This window comes from Rhipicephalus sanguineus, chromosome 1, assembly GCF_013339695.2.
Source record: "Rhipicephalus sanguineus isolate Rsan-2018 chromosome 1, BIME_Rsan_1.4, whole genome shotgun sequence".
Classification (NCBI taxonomy): Eukaryota; Metazoa; Arthropoda; class Arachnida; order Ixodida; family Ixodidae; genus Rhipicephalus; species Rhipicephalus sanguineus.
The window spans coordinates 29,948,789-29,965,655 of NC_051176.1; the positions used below are offsets into that span (position 1 = coordinate 29,948,789).

At 48.3% G+C, this 16,867-nt stretch overlaps 1 protein-coding gene across 1 annotated transcript in view; it reads right to left on the minus strand.

The window, feature by feature from the left end:
• Nucleotides 1-15,224, minus strand: part of LOC119390030 (uncharacterized) — a 54,255-nt gene extending 39,031 nt beyond the window's left edge. The window contains exon 1 of the mRNA XM_037657544.2: nucleotides 14,911-15,224. Coding sequence (XP_037513472.1) covers nucleotides 14,911-14,980 — 70 coding nt within the window. The 5' untranslated portion in view covers nucleotides 14,981-15,224. The remainder of the gene's footprint in view (nucleotides 1-14,910) is intronic.
• Nucleotides 15,225-16,867: the final 1,643 nt, after the last annotated feature.

The following is a 16,867-nucleotide window of genomic DNA, read 5'->3' on the forward strand; positions in this document are numbered from 1 at the left end:
GGATGTCAAGAGATTGACATTTCTCTCTTTTCCTTGGAAACTGTCAAAAACAAAAGGTCACAGTTTGTAAAGCAGTTAACTTTTTTGAGCGTCTGTGTTTGTCGGCATCTTCAAGAAACCGCACTAGGGCGATTATGCTAAAATATATTTGACGTGGAACGCTGCCCCATGCTGCTAATGGCACAAGAACTTTCGTGTGTATGCTATTTGTAGTGTTCTTTGCAGACTTCCGGATGTGCCTAGTGATTTCCATCAAGTACCTGTCATGAAGCCATGTGTTCATACTGACTTGCCACAATTGTGATATTTTGACACTGAGCAATGTGATGTACTAAGTGCAATACCCTGATCTGCCTCTGACAATCCTGAGTTTACAGCTGTGTGCTTAGAGTAAAAAATGGGGAAGAGTCCCAATTTCTTTAGCTGATGTGTCTTATCATTATATTAATTTGTTCTTTTAGCCTGACATTTTCTAATACTGAGCATCATAAAAGAAAAATGATTTTTTTTTATCAGGCTGGTATTTTCATATTCTTAATTTTTATTTATTCATTTTAGTAAGTGGCTCATTCATTGTAATTTTTGTGGTCGTTTGAATTAGTTTTCTGTTCATACATTTTGTTTTCGCGCTACAGTTGGTTTAAATGTACTTTTTTGTTATATGTCGCCGTAATTTACAGTGTTCACATTTTCTGCTAGCCATGGCACATTTAAGCTTAACTGTATGCTCTCTAGGGATGTCAGACCATAATTTCTGTGATAAATTTTGTACGCTGCATGTCGAAGCCTGAAACCGTTACCTCTTTAGTGGGCGCCGTTTGGAACACGGATGCTGCATCCACAAATATTTTTAGCTAACGTCTAAAACGGCGCCTTTTGTTCCCAACATCTAGTCTTACTTATGTAATGATGCCAGATTTTTTTTGCCAACATTTTTTCAGTGAGAAATGTTCCAACAGAGGCATGTTGTCAGAACGTTCCTAAAAGTTTCATTTTGTGAGCAATACACTTCAGCAACAGTGATTTTGCAAGCAATTTACGTTCTTTTTTTCATTACGCATTCTTGGCTGGGTGGGCCAAAGATTATTCTGCAGTTTTGTTTTGTTATTAGTGATTTCAACACATTGGAGTCGATTTCCACTAACTGTGGTCTTAAGTAGCGCTACCGAACGATTGTTTTGAAACGAAGGGAGACACACCAGGTGCTTGATGCATGCCTCCTTTCCTGCTTAGAATGCTGTGTTGGAGCAAGATGGCCAGTTGGGGCCTGTTGGTTTACGTTCATGTTTGGAAAATTAGGTTGAAGCACACTGAAAAAAAAAAAAACGTGGACAGTAGAAGTGTACAGGAGTAAGCGCTGTCCTGTCCACTTCTACTGTCCACGTCTTTTTGTTGTGTTGCTGTGTTGGCTGTGGCTCGGTGTAGCGTCTTCTAACTCATTCACCTATCGTATTGGTAGGGCAGATTCATCAATGTGCGATAACTGCAACTGTGTAGAGACTATCGATCATCATTTGTGCCGCTGTATGCTATTTCAAACACATCGCCGGACTCTCCAGTGTGCCTTCAGGAGACTTGACGGTCGGCCTTTTCCCGAAGGAAAGATCCTGGGAGTCTGTCTTCATAGCACATCAGCCCAGAAAACCACACGAGCCCTCCTGCAGTACTTCAAGGCAACAAGGTTGAGTGACCACCTGTGATACACTCCTCCGTGTGTGTGTGTTGTGAAATGTGTCTCTTTCTCTCTATTTTTACTCCCTCATTCTCCTCCCATGAGTAGGGTAGCAAACTGGACGCTAGTTAACCTCCTTACCTATCATCTGTTCCTTCTCTCTCTCTCTCTCCTTCCTACAAGAAAAAAGTTCAGCGGAAGATGAAGCGTTGAGGAAACGTTTCATCATGAATGTTTGTCTTCGTCAGGGCCCTGACGGCAGGGGCGTAGCCAAGGGGGGGGGGGGTTTCAACCCCCCGCGAAAATTTTCAATTTTGCTCGCGTTTATATACACGCACACATACAAACGCACGCACGAACATACATAAAGTATGGTTGAACCCCCCCCCCCCCCCCCGAAAAAATTTCTGGCTTCGCCCCTGCCTGACGGAAACTAGTCCCCTTGTCGAGTCGTTGGTTTCAGCGACATTCCCTTTTCGACAATTTCTCTTCACTTCATCCTTGCGTTTGACTAATAAAGCTAATGAGACGACGCTTATATATTGCAGAATGGCTGTGCCAGATCCTAAATTTTGTCATATTGCAGTGTTAGTTGTTTGACATAAATTTTGCAAATGATGAATCGTGCAACAAAAAGTGTTCTTGAAGGTTGGATACTATATAGCTGCATTTTAATTACCGCGATATTTTGCGTACTTTTGCCGCTTCTGAATAATGTTATATAGTCGCATGCTATATCTCATTTCGTGGTTTTTACGTTTCTATGCTGTAAAGAATCGTTGCTGTTTTACATAATAAATTATGACATGACCGCTTTTGTCTGTGAATCTACTGAGCTCTCACTCTATAATAGTAATTACAGAATAAAGTAACTGTAATTACTATAACAGAGAGGGCTTCCTAAAAACGTGCACTATTATATGCATGCGCAAAAACAAAAAAGCTAAAAGAAAAGAGATCCTGCATGACGTCTTAAAAACGTTTAGAAAACGTCTTTTCAAAGACGATGCAATGGGATATTTTTATTTTAAAAATGGGATTTTTTGCGAAGTTTTTAAAACGTTTTCTAGATCGTCTCAAAAACGTTTAGAAAACGTCTTTTCAAAGACGATGCAATGGGATATTTTTATCTGTTTTAAAAATGGGATTTTTTTGCGACGTTTTTAGAACGTTTTTAAAACGTTTTTTAGATCGTCTTAAAAACGTTTTCTAGATGGTCTTAAAAACGGATTCTAGCCGGACATTAAACGAGATATAAAACGTTTTCTAGACCTTTAGCTTCTATTCCGTGACGTTTTCTAAACGTTTTTATCGTCTGGGATAAACGTTTATAAAACGTCAATTATCCGTTTTGTGCTACCTGGGTGATGGCACGATGTTGGGACAAGAAGTCCCAACCGAGGATGATTTCATGGGAGCATGAAGATAGCACGAAAAGTTCGACAACTTATAGAACGCCTTCAATCACCACTCTTGCGGTGCACGCAGCATGCGGTGCTACATGCTGCGTACTTGTAGTGCGCAGTAGCATGCCAGATAGCGGCGTGCTGACCTTATGCAGTTTTCTACAAAGCTTCTCGTCTATGACAGAAACGGCAGCCCCAGTATCAAAAAAGCGCTATTGCGGCAGTTCCTTCAACTATAACGTCCAGTAAATTGCGCGGCGACTGTGCAGGCCTTGTAGAAGTCGCGAAGCTTGCAGTTCGTGCCTGCGGAACTGCAGCAGCTAGTTTCCCTCGCTTGGCGACAGTGGTTTTACAGTGGTGCCACTGTAAAACTGACGAGAGGAGAAGGAAGTGGAGAAAACGAAGAAGTCGTGTTTTCCTGTGTCGGTTCAGCTCGGCGTCCTGGTGCCCCGACAGACAGAGGTTCTGTACCTTTCGTAATAACGTGACATTTCTGGTGGAGGCGCGGGGTAGTGTTGTATGCACTGCGACCAGCAGGAAGATCCCGACAGTAGTCACGCCTTGGAAGAACCAGCTGACTTACGGCGTAGTCGGCGGCAACTAGGCCTACCACCTGAATTCGGCCCCCTTCCACAACTCTACAGAAGTATGGCAAGTGCGGGGACACAGACTCAACAGACATAGACTCCGCCTTCGCCATCGTTTTTCAACGCCCCGCGAACTCCGAAGCCGTTTCACGGTGACACTTACGAGGACGTCGACGACTGGCTTGACAACTACAACCGTTGCGCCAGCGTCAACGAATGGGACGAACACCGGAAGCTTCGGTATGTCTACTTTTACCTCGAGGACTCGGCGCGCACTTGGTTTGAAAACCATGAAGCTACCATGGCAACCTGGCCAGAGTTTTGCACTCAGCTTCAGAATACCTTCCGAAGTTCTGACCGAAAGGAGCAAGCAGAACGTCTCCTCAATTCCCGGAACCAGCGCCCGAACGAGAGCGTTGCCATGTTCGTTGAGGACATGTCCCGGCTGTGCCGGCGAGCTGATCCGTCAATGACAGAAGAGAAGAAGGTGCGCCTACTGATGCGAGGCGTAAAAGAGCAGCTGTTCGCGGGACTTGTGCGCAACCCTCCAAGCACCGTAGCGGAATTCCTCCACGAAGCCACGACGATGGAGCGAATGCTACGGCAGCGATCGTCGCAGTACGAGCGCCCAAGCAATCTGTCATCTGTGTCATCGTCCCTGGCAACACCTGACGTCACGAGCGCGAGGGAACTTACGGAGCTCGTGCGCAGTATTGTACGCGAGGAGCTGCAAAAACTGCACGCAGCGTCTCCTCCGCCTCATGTGGCTGCTCTAACGGATGTTGTCCGCGAAGAGGTCCGGCACCTGGTTCAACCGCTGATGGCTCCGCTGCCAGCAGAGGCTCCTCTTTTAACGTACGCGGAGGCGTTACGTACTCCTGCACTGGCAGTCGGCTATCCGTCCAGTCTGCCCACCCAACAGACGACGCCGTTCTACTCAAGCCCACCGCATTACGAGAACCCACGACTCAATGTTCGGAAATCCAGTGTGTGGCGCGCTCCCGACAATCGGCCCCTTTGTTACCATTGTGGTGAACCAGGTCACGTCTACCGCGAGTGTACGTACCGACACATGGGCCTTCCTGGCTTTCGTCCAGATGCTCGTCGACCGCGGGATGGTGAGCGGCCCCGTGCTATCGCCGAGTACTTGGCAAGCCAGCAGTCCTCCACCTTTCAGAGACACCAATCCCGCTCACCGTCTCCCCGGCGCTCCATGTCACCTGGCCAACGCTCAACTTTTGCCGACGTCGTTGCGGGACGATCGCCTAGGTCCCCAAGCCCACGCCGGGGAAACTAGGAACAGCGACCTCCGGGGGTGAGGCCGCTGTCGATCGACCATTAAAAGACCCTCCTCCGAACTGCCTGCCGACATCCGACGACTCCCTTTCGCAGACGTATACCCTCGACGACAGACGTGTATCTGCTGACATCTCCATTCTTGTCGACAACCACCCCGTAACTGCTCTGGTAGACACGGGCGCCGATTACTCCGTTATCAGCGCTGACCTCGTTGTTCAGCTGAGAAAGGTAACGACACCGTGGTGACATGGACCCAACCTCCGGACAGCAGGCGGTCACCTATTGACACCAATTGGGAGATGCACCGCCCGGCTCCAAATCCGTGAGTCGACGTACGTTGCTTCTTTCGTCGTGTTGCGTGAATGCTCCCGAAGAGTTATTCTCGGAATGGATTTCCTCCGCGAGCACGGAGCCGTTATTAACCTTCGAGACCTGCTTATAACGTTTTCAGACGACCATGCTCCCAGACAAAAAGATACCAATACGCAGAAAACTGCACTTCGAATTGTTGACGATACCCTCACACTTCCGGCGCGAACCAGTATGTTGGTAACTGTGGAGAGCGACTGCGATAATAGCAGTAATGGTATCGCCGAAGCGAACCTGTCGGTGCTCTTGGCTCGGCAAATCTGCGTCGCCCGCGGTATCGTCCAACTGAAACGTAGGATCACTCAGCTCTTGATCACGAATTTCAGCGGCGAATACCAACACTTGACAAAGCGAACAGCAATCGCTCACTTCGAAGCCATTGGCGACGAAGCATTTTCTACGATTGCTCCGATTGCCGCAGCCGCCGAATGTGACACTGCAGTGGCCAGCACAGTCGATGTGAATCCGAAGCTCACATGCGTGCAGAAGGAGCAGCTACGCACTATGTTACGCACCTTTAGTGACTGTTTTGCGTCCACTTCAAAAATCAAGCAGACTCCAACCGTAAAGCACCGCATTATAACGGACCCTACCGAACGACCGGTACGACAGCACGCCTACCGGGTGTCGCAAAAAGAACAAGAGGTGATACGTTCCCAGGTGAAGCAGATGCTCGACGATGACATAATCCAACCCTCGACAAGTCCATGGGCATCCCCCGTCGTACTTGTAAAAAAGAAGGACGGCACTCTTCGATTTTGCGTGGATTACAGAAAACTCAACACAGTGACGAAGAAAGACGTCTACCCTCTTCCACGCATAGACGACTCACTGGATCGACTTCGACATGCCCGATATTTCTCATCCATGGATTTGCGAAGCGGCTACTGGCAGATTGAGGTCGATGAACGCGACCGTGAAAAAACAGCGTTCTTAACTCCCGACGGCCTCTACGAATTTAAAGTGCTACCGTTCGGCCTGTGCTCTGCTCCAGCGACGTTCCAAAGGATGATGGATACCGTGCTGTCAGGCCTCAAGTGGGAATCGTGCCTTGTCTATTTAGACGACGTCGTTGTTTTTTCGCAAACATTCGATCAACATTTACAACGACTTCAGTCCGTCTTCGTCGCAATTCGCAAAGCAGGCCTATCACTAAAACCGGAGAAATGCCATTTCGGCAACGACGAACTAAAGTTCCTCGGACACCTTGTCAGTCACGATGGCATTCGGCCAGACCCAGACAAGACAATGGCTGTTGCTGCATTTCCCCCACCTTCCAACAAACGTGATGTGCGCCGATTTTTAGGCCTCTGCGCATACTACAGGCGCTTTGTGCAGAATTTCGCGAACATCGCCGAACCCCTCACCCGCTTAACGAAAGAGGATATTTCTTTTGTCTGGGGTCCCGAGCAAAGAGACGCTTTTTCCGAGCTTCAGCAGCGCCTCCAGACCGAGCCCGTACTAGGACACTTTGACGAAGATGCCGCCACTGAACTGCACACTGACGCAAGCAACATCGGTCTTGGTGCAGTGCTCGTCCAGTGGCAAGATGGCGTCGAGCGTCCCATCGCCTATGCTAGTCGCATTCTGTCATCTGCGGAAGCTAACTACTCGACCACGGAGAAGGAATGCCTTGCTGTTATCTGGGCGATATCAAAGTTCCGACCGTATCTATATGGCCGTCCGTTCAGAGTCGTCACAGACCATCATGCCCTCTGTTGGCTGGCCAATCTCAAGGACCCTTCAGGGCGTCTCGCGAGATGGAGCTTGCGCCTTCAAGAATTTGACGTAACAATCGTCTACAAGTCTGGCCGGAGACACGCTGATGCCGATTGCCTTTCGCGCGCTCCACTTGCAACGACATCAAGCGATGATGATACCGAAGGCCGTTTTCTTTGTGCTGTCAGTGAATCTGACTTGGCCCAACAACAACGGAACGATTCAGAGCTTGAACAACTTATTAAATACCTTGAAGGCCGTAGCTCGAGACCTCCGCGGGCATTCGCGCGTTCAGAATCATTCTGTCTCCGTAATAACATACTCTACAAAAAGAACTTCAAACCTTATGCGACTGAACACCTGCTCGTCGTTCCATCGGTGCTGCGTGCCGACATTTTATCTGCCTGCCACGATGAGCCTTCGTCCGGCCACATGGGATTCGCGCGTACCCTTGCTCGGATTCGTCAGCGCTACTACTGGCCAAAGCTCACTCAGGATGTCAAGCATTACGTAAAAACGTGTAATGATTGCCAGCGTCGTAAAGCCCCACCTATGCGCCCAGCTGGTTTCCTGAAGCCTGTTGCACCGCCAGCAGAGCCGTTTCAACAAATCGGCATGGACTTGCTCGGGCCCTTCCCGAAGTCTCATAACGGCAACCGCTGGATCGTAGTCGCTACTGACTATTTGACGAAGTACTGCGAAACAAAAGCCCTACAGCGAGGCACTGCCAATGAGATTGCGTACTTCTTCGTGAACAACATCGTCCTCCGCCATGGAGCGCCAGCAGTTGTCATCACTGACCGTGGAACAGCTTTTACAGCGCAAATGGTGCAAGACGTCATGAGGCTTAGCGGAACCGCTCATCGCAAAGCTACCGCATACCATCCACAAACCAATGGTCTTACGGAGAGATTAAACAGGACCCTCGCTGACATGCTCTCTGTGTACGTTCACCAAGACCACAAAAACTGGGACGACGTTCTACCATACATTACGTTCGCTTATAACACTGCGGTTCAAGAGACTACGGGGTTCACCCCTTTCCGGTTGCTTCACGGCCGAGAAGCAATTACGATGCTGGATGCCATGCTGTTACCCGACAGCTGTTACATTACCAACGATGCGAACGACTTTATCCGGCTCGCAGGCGCAGCTCGCAAGCTTGCACTCGAGCGAATCCAAAACCAGCAACACATCGACTCGCACAGGTACAATTCTCGTCATCGCGAGGTTATTTACCAGCCCGGTGATCAAGTGTGGCTGTGGATTCCTATTCGCCAAAGGGGCCGCTCGGAAAAATTCCTCCACCGCTACTTCGGTCCTTATCGAGTTCTACGTCGCCTCAGCGACGTCAACTACGAAATCCTGCTTGAAAGCACGGCTCGCCGATCTCGTCGTTTAAAGCAAGCAGACATTGTGCATGTATCGAGGATGAAGCCGTACTACCCCCGTTGACTATTCAAGTCTACTTGGATGATCGTTCGAACACCTCGACACTGCTGCATCATTTGTGCGTGTGTGCGTGTGCGATTATTTTGTTTTATTCACCATTAAGCATCGGGACGATGTTTCTTTTGTTTTTTTTTTTTTTTGGAAGGGGAGTAATGCCACGAGCATGGGATGGCATTGCGCTATTCTACTGTGTGTATGTGCCACTGTAAAACTGACGAGAGGAGAAGGAAGTGGAGAAGACGCAGAAGTCGTGTTTTCCTGTGTCGGTTCAGCTCGACGTCCTGGTGCCCCGACAGACAGAGGTTCTGTACCGTTCGTAATAACGTGACAATATATATCACTGACGGCACCGTACGATTGGTAGAGCGGAGTATAAATACAACGCAGCGTGGGACGGTTGAGCAAACAGCCTGCTACGTGCGGCAGCGTTGCGGAAAATCGCTTCATATTTATCAGTGTGCCGTGGTGCTACCGAGGCGGCCTAATATTACGGTCAATGACACCACTATTGAGTGTTACTCTCGCGCACGACCCGTTATCGTTATCTACTAACCTCCACGCAACCGATATAAGGCAGGCCTGCATGCGGCAGCTTCTCTTGGAGTTCGTCACAACTTAATTAGAGCAAGCAAAGAGGACAAACAACAGTTAATCCAGGCAGCAGTAGAACTGGTTAGCTCATTTACGAAAATGTTGTCTGTGCCATTGAAGCTAATGAGCTAAAATAATATAATATTCAAAACAAAGGCGACGTTTACAAGGCGGCGATATAAGGCCCAAGTCCCGAAAGGGGTCCCGGCACAGCACAGCCAAAAAAAAAATCCCCACCATATCCACGAAGTGAATGATGTTAGAGGAGCTTGCTGGGAGTTAATCGGGTAAACCGTGAATGCTCCGTACAATTCCTCTATTGTCATATAAAGACGTGACACGTTGTTAAATGCGAAGCATTTCTTAGCAAACCTTTGCCACTTTGAGCGTTCCTATCTACGTATCTATCTATCTATCTATCTAGCCGCCTACGTCTGAGTGCTCTCATGATCGCCTCCTTAACTTGGTGAAGACCAAAGTTGGCATGGGAGGTTAAGAGGATGTGACGAATATGAGTGCCGGGTCATGACATGAATAACGCGGAAATCATGTCGCGTACGTCGTCAAACCCTTTCCTCCAGACACGTGTGGCACATACCCGTTTACCACGGGCCGCGGTGTACGGGTATGCTCCACAGGTAATTGACAGTTTATATCTACCCAGGAACGGCGAGAACAGGCATTGCTAATTTAATACGAAGGCGTTAAGAAAAACCGACGTCGGCAGCGCTGACCCGATGCATGTAAAGAATTAAAATCAGGATCCGAGCAGGAATCGAACCCAAGCATTTTGCGTGGCAGTCAGGTATTCTACCACAGAACCACGCCAGGTCATGAAGCTGCTCTGAAAAAGAAAGACCTCATGCAGGCGTAATGTCAGTGCAACGTCAATCATGGTTGCAGTGCTGGCTATCTAATTTTAAAGCAAAGCAATAAACATTATATATTTACTCCTATCATACAGGCGTCAGTCGGGTTAACGTCTATTGTGGTTCCAGTGTTGATCCTCATTTTATAGCAGTCTAATAATAATAATAATAATAATAATAATAATAATAATAATAATAATAATAATAATAATAATAATAATAATAATAATAATAATATGTGTGGTTTAATGGGACCGACAACTGCCCAGAACATGAAATGAGATGACTCCACTGATGGAAAGATTGTCCGTCGCATTGACTCAAACGAACCCTGTTTCTTTCCTGAGAGATGGATTTATATTTTTATTTCACAATTTAAAGTCGCGAAAAATGACCTGTGGCGCCTCTGGCGGCAAAAACATGAACGATCCGATGAACCCGGCCACGTGACCGTTAATTGCTGTACGCGGTCGACGATTTTTTTTTTTGTTATTATTGAAATATTGTTCGTTTCCTTATATTAAACTCCATAAAAATGTACATATAGGCCTGCGTTAGTAGTATGCCTTAAAGTGGCGCTGCCTTCGCGTGACGTAATGATCTCATGCTCGTCAGCGCGTCTTGAGCAACTTTTCAGCGTGCTCATGCAACCGTGCACGCAGTTTCCAGGTCGCTAAGATTTTGGAGCGACATAGTTTTGCTACCTACACTTCGTCTCAGAAATGACGCGCGCTGCTACTCGGCGTGGCCTCGCATACGCGTAGTGACACTTTCGATGACTTGGCTTGGCTCGTGCATCGAGAGAGTAACGACGCCGGGACAAGCCACACATGACACAGGCGCAGGCAACCTTGGACGCATGCGCGCACAACGCGGAACAGATACAGGGAAGGTGTATAATGCCACATCATCTCATTGTAACAGCTTGTTATTTTCAAAAATAGTTGAAAAGCTATAAATAAAGGTGGTTAAGCATTGTTACAGGAACTCCTGCCAAAACAGAACAACGATAGCTTTCACAAACCGCGAGAAGGGCTGGCGGCATCACTATCAATTCTCAGCGTTGCTGGAGGAAAGGTGCGTCCGTGTTTAGAGCTTTTCAGATCGAAAAATACTGCTTGTAAAAGAACTACGTGCTTTTGGGATTAACTACTGCAGCTACAAACACTGCGAAGAATGAGCTATCTGTCGCGCCGTAAAAAAATGGGTCGAGAAAAATCAGTTGTCGGTCCCTTTAACGTCCCAAAACCACGATATGATTATTAAAGACGCCGTAGTGGAGGGCTCCGGAAATTTCGAGCACCTGGGGTTCTTTAACGTGCACCTAAATCTAAGTACACGAGCCTCAAACATTTTCGCCTTCATCGAAAATGCAACCGCCGCGGCCGGGATTCGATTCCGCGATCTTCGGGTCAGCAGTCGAGCGCCATAACCACTAGACCACCGTGGCGGGGCTTTTATAGCAGTCTAGTAAACAGTGCATTTGTATTCCACTGATTCAGCAAGCTATATTCAAGCGTTGCTCGACCTCGGAGGAATACGGTAACGAAAGTTACGTATGACATTCACACCATCTCACCGTAAAGTGGTCTTCGTTTCGATAATACTGGCGTATGTGCTCTAACGTGAGTACTGACGTTTCATCAGACCATAAGTTACCCTTCAAAGGCCCGTGTAGTCGACGTTCTTGGTAAGCCCATGATGTGCACACAACTACTACACTTGCAACAACACGTCGATCCGCCTCCTAACACTTGGAAAGCCATAAATGCAGCCTAGACAATCACTGGCCAGCTGCTTAGCATGAAACAGAATCCCACAGGGCGTGGGATCTGCCGAATTTTTATAGTAGCGATTGGTGGTCAGGTTGTTGTCGAACCACAAGCGGTCGCAGACCTTGCAGCTGTGGCCAAACGTGTGGTCGAGGAAATCGCGCTTGAAGCGCGCGTCGGCGCCACCGACTTCAGGTAGCGACCGCTTTCGGCGCTTGGCCGCTGCATCCCGCGCCCGTACCTCTTCGGGGTTCTCTTGCCGCCGCTTCCGCGCTGCTTCGGCTTCGAGGGCTTGTATCTCGGGGTCCGCACGACGCTGACGTCTTTCTTCGGCCTCGCGAGCTCTCACCGTAGGGTCTTGGCGGCGAGCCCGCGATGCTGCTGCCTTACGAGATCTCACCACCGCTGCCTTGGCTTCCTGGGTGTTCATGACTAGTAGCGGTAGCGAAGTGCACTGAGTGAGCTCCCGGCGAAGAGAAAGGAAGCGCACCAAAAGCGGATGGATGGATGGATGCTATGAGCGTCCCCTTTATAACGGGTCGGTGACAAGCGTGCTACCAGGCTCGACAAAAAAAAAACCTTTGCTCTTCTTTTTCTTTGTGGTGGCCTAGTGTCTCTACTTCAATTAAATCTATCTTACTAAAGAAAAAGAAAACTTAAATTTTCAGCCCAGTTCTCTGCCCTTTACGGCAGAATGTCCTTATTTTTTTCCGATATTTATTTTTGTCCTTTCTAATTTTCTGCCACCAATACTCTAGCCGTCTCTTACTTATTTCAATCGCGGGTGTGTTTAGCTTTCCATTGTCGTCTCTAAAACCCAAGGCGTCATGTAGGCTCGTGCCCAAACGTACACCTCGGTGGATATCTCCACATTCAATTAGAACATGCTCCGCCGTTTCCTTATCTTTCCCACAGCACGTGCACTGTTCTTCTTTACTGAATCTCGCTTTATAACTACGCGTTCTAAGACGACCCGATTTCGCTTGACAGTAAAGCGCTTCCCCTTGAATTATCGTAAAATGCCTCCCTCATTATTTCATTTTTGCCCTTTCGGTAGTTACTCAAAGCCGGTTTTTTCTCCATAGCTGCCGTCCAGTAAATCCTCTCCGCCTCTCTGACTTTTCGTTTAACGCTCTTTGTTGACATATTGCTTAAACTACCAGCCGTATATATACTAGTGAGTCTCCTAGTTCGTTTTCTCCACTGTGTCTCCACACTCTTCCTATACAAATAACAGAACACCTTCTCTGCCCATCTACTCTCCTTCATATTCCTTATCCTTTCTTCGAACCTTATTTTGCTCTGAGCTTCCCTCGCCTCAAAACTTGCCCATCCCATATCGCCCTCTACAGCCTCATTTGTCGTCTTCCCGTGAGCACCCAACGCGAGGCGTCCCACAGTCCTTTGATTTACATCCATTTCCGATTGCACCTCTGCCCTCATGCACACCACTGAGTTCCCAAAAGTAAGCCCCGGAACCATTACACTTTTCCACAGACCTCGAAGCACCTCGTACCTATTGTATCCCCACAATGCTCTGTGCTTCATTATTGCAGCATTCCTCTTTCCCTTTGCTGCCGAGGCTTTTTCCTGTACCTCCGAGACGCACCTGTCACTCTCATTTATCCATAATCCGAGGTACTTGTACTCGCTCACCCTCGGTATTTCTTGGCCTTGTATTGACACCGCCTGAACACAAGGATCATTGAATACCATCAATCCACATTTTGTTACACTAAATCCTAGTCCTAGAGCTTCCCCTTCCCTTCCGCATATATCCGCCAGCTGCTGTATATCATCTGGACTGTCAGCAAATAAGACAATATCGTTAGCATAAAATAATCCTGGAAGCTGCTGCTCAATCATCACGCCGCCCTGTTTGTGTGACAGATTAGGACCAATGTTGCTACCTTCTAGCGCTTTTTCCATATTCACCATGTACAGCATTAAGAACAGCGGGGACAAAGGACATCCTTGTCTCAGCCCCTTGCTAATATCAACGTTCTCTTTGCTACAAACTCCTTCCCATTCTATGCAAACTGTATTTTCTCGGTATATCTCCCTCAAAAGCAGTATACAGTCGTCGCCTGTGCCCATTTCTTTCAATATATCCCACAAAATTTCCCGATTAACGTTGTCGTACGCCCCAGTGATGTCTATAAAAGCCACGTACCAGGCCCTGTTTTCTATTTTAGATATTTCTATACAAGCGAGCGCTTTATATAGCCGCCATCTAGTGAGCACTCTTGTAATCAGAGTCACAGCTGCGCCTCTAGCGGGAGCAATGAGAACTAGCGGATACGGCGCGATGGACAAGGCGCGAGCATTATAAGGAGCAAGCTCCTAAAACAAAGGCGCTGGCGCGAGGACTACTGCGTCTTCGTCTGCCTCTTTCTCGCTGGCATATTAAGCGCGTGGTAATATCAATAATCTATTTAAAAGAGTTTATTCTACGTTGTCCTTCACTTCCTATGGTGCGTGTTCTAAGGTGCATGACACGGGAAAAAGTTCATAACCGACGGTTCATGCACCAACAACCAGACAAAAGTACCTGTTCATCACGTGAAGCACGTATGATGCATGCATTAATCGAGCTGTTTACTATTAGTGTCGCTACCGCAAACATGCACGGTGACATGTGAAGTTAAACATTCCGGCAGAATTGTCTGTGTGGTCGGGGAAAAAGGGAGCGAAAGCGTACCTGGAACGAATTGTCCATCCTCTCCGATAAGCGTCCTCAACTTTCCAAAGACGCTCAACATCCCTTATTCTCCTGCTCGATTGCTTTAATTTTGCACCTTGCCGTCTCCGTCGTCGTCAGAACCCCTGAAGTTGGTTCTGAAACGTCGGGAAAATACCCCGCCCTTTGCTTTCCTTTGGAGCCATTCGAAATGCTATAACGGTAACATTTGCTTTTGGCGATGCAGTAACAGCTTATTTGTTTATATTTTAGTGTATGTTTCCTTGTTTTGAGGGGGAAATCGGCGGCCATTCGCACACGTCCGCGAATGCCGTCTGTAGTGTCTCGTAGTAAACTATACGATATCGTCTACGACAAACATTTCGGGTCACAAAGAATTAACTACTATATCGTCGCATAAATTCCTGTGGTTAACCAGCTGAGGCTGCATGCTGGGAAGTATACGCGCACGGCAGAGAGATGCTACTACTTACTTTGTGCCCGGACGACTGTAGAAGCGGCCACCAGAAGACAGGCGGTGACCAGAAGACAGGTCCGTCCCATGTCCCGAGGAGGACTGATGGCTGACCAGTGGCATAGGGACCGCAGCTTGTATTTTTCTCTCCTTTTCCACTACCGTCGAAAGGCCGCGCCTTAATACAGCCCCGTAGCAATCACGCCGTACGTGAGCAGACGACAGAGAACAGTGGGCGAGGCAGGCTATCGCCGTCAGGAGAAAATAAAAATACGAGAACAACAAACTCGAACTGCCGGCACAATCCTCGAGGGACGTCTGACAGAACAGGGTGGAGTTCTTGGACGTGACTCGAGCTCTGACGCGTTTGTGTCACACCGGCGAGCCCCGTGCATGAGAGTGCGAGCCGCGCGGCCCAATCGCGGGGCTCCGTCACGCGACGTCACGTGGGCGAGCGCGAAGGCAGCGCGCAACGGATCGCCGTTTTGTTTTGATTCCGTGTTCGTCAGGGAAACACAGATCCGGTAGCGAGAGACCTTTGCTCTCAGTTTGAAGTGATTCTGCGAGTCAGTCGACCATTACGTCGTGGCTCTGTGAGTTACCTAGAACGTGAATAGCGGCGGCGTTAGAAGTAGAAAAGAATCGAAACAAAAAATGATATTATTATCAGCTGGCTAGCAAATGAACAAAACAAGATGGTGAAACGTGCATCTCCGCTACTGTCGCTCTGTCTTCCCATTTTTAAGTGTGCGGTAACGTTTTAAGCAACTACAATGTAAGAGTGAAAAAAAAAACAAAAACGTGAAAGCAAACAGAAGAGACAACGCAGTACCGGTCGTCAGCGTGTCCCACTAAAATGTAGCTACGCGTTTTCCTTTTTTTTCTTTTTTTGCGATCGTTCACCGACATGCAGTAAAACGGACCACGCATAAATGAATACAAAGAAAGTGCGGCCGTTAATCTTCTTTCGGCCTGCGGCCATCTTTTGCGAGCAATTAGTTGCCAGCCTTTAGGCGAAGGTATTATAGCTTGCTTCGTGCGCGGCATGTGGGCGACCGGATCAATACGCCGTCCGACCTGCGGGGGAATTCCGTACATGGCCGAGTACCCTCACCACCGTCACATGGCAACGGCACGCTCGTGTGCCGGTTCGAAAGCGAGATGCGCGCCTCGTGTAACCGGGGTTACTGAGACCAAAAGTTATTCGGGCAAACGACCTCGATACACGTGTATCAACGTCAACGCTACTTCAGATGGAAGAGCGATAAGCACTGAGCGACAAGACTGAGCGGAGAGCACCACACCGATGAAGTCAGTCGGCCTGCGGTGGAATGCCGTACATGGGCGAGTACCCTCGCCCGGGTAACCGCGCGGACGGATTCGATGTTACAAATTTGACCGCAGCATAGTCAAGGTCGAGGAAACATCACTGCGACACGTGCTGTAGAACTGAACAGCGCAATCTGATGACTGTCCTTCGCGCTAGACCGAAAGGCAAGCCGACACTAGTCGGCGTAGCTATAGTTTCTGCACTGCTGATTACCGGGACGTAGGCTCGATTCCCGACCTCTGTGATCGCATTATGACGAGGCCAAAATATAAGACGCCTGTACCTTAAAGACCTGCACATGGTCAACATCAATACGGAGCCATCCATTCTACGGGCCTCTCTGATAGCCCCATTCTTCCCTAAAGACGTGAAGGTCAATTAATCAATCAATCAATCAATCAATCAATCAATCAATCAATCAATCGATAGTGCTCATCATGTTGGCTCTGCCTTCTTGTGTCGTCGTCTTATTTCGCCTTTCGGTACCATCGCGCAATCAGTAGGCACTCCGCAACTGTATTTGCAGTACAGTTGCGAAGATGACAGTGCAAACGAGGCCCGCTTTCGCGTTCCACTTCTGAAGGCCAAGCTCAAACATCCTTTAAGTGTTTGTTCCAGGGCCCCGCTGGCGCCGGGCTTGATCTAG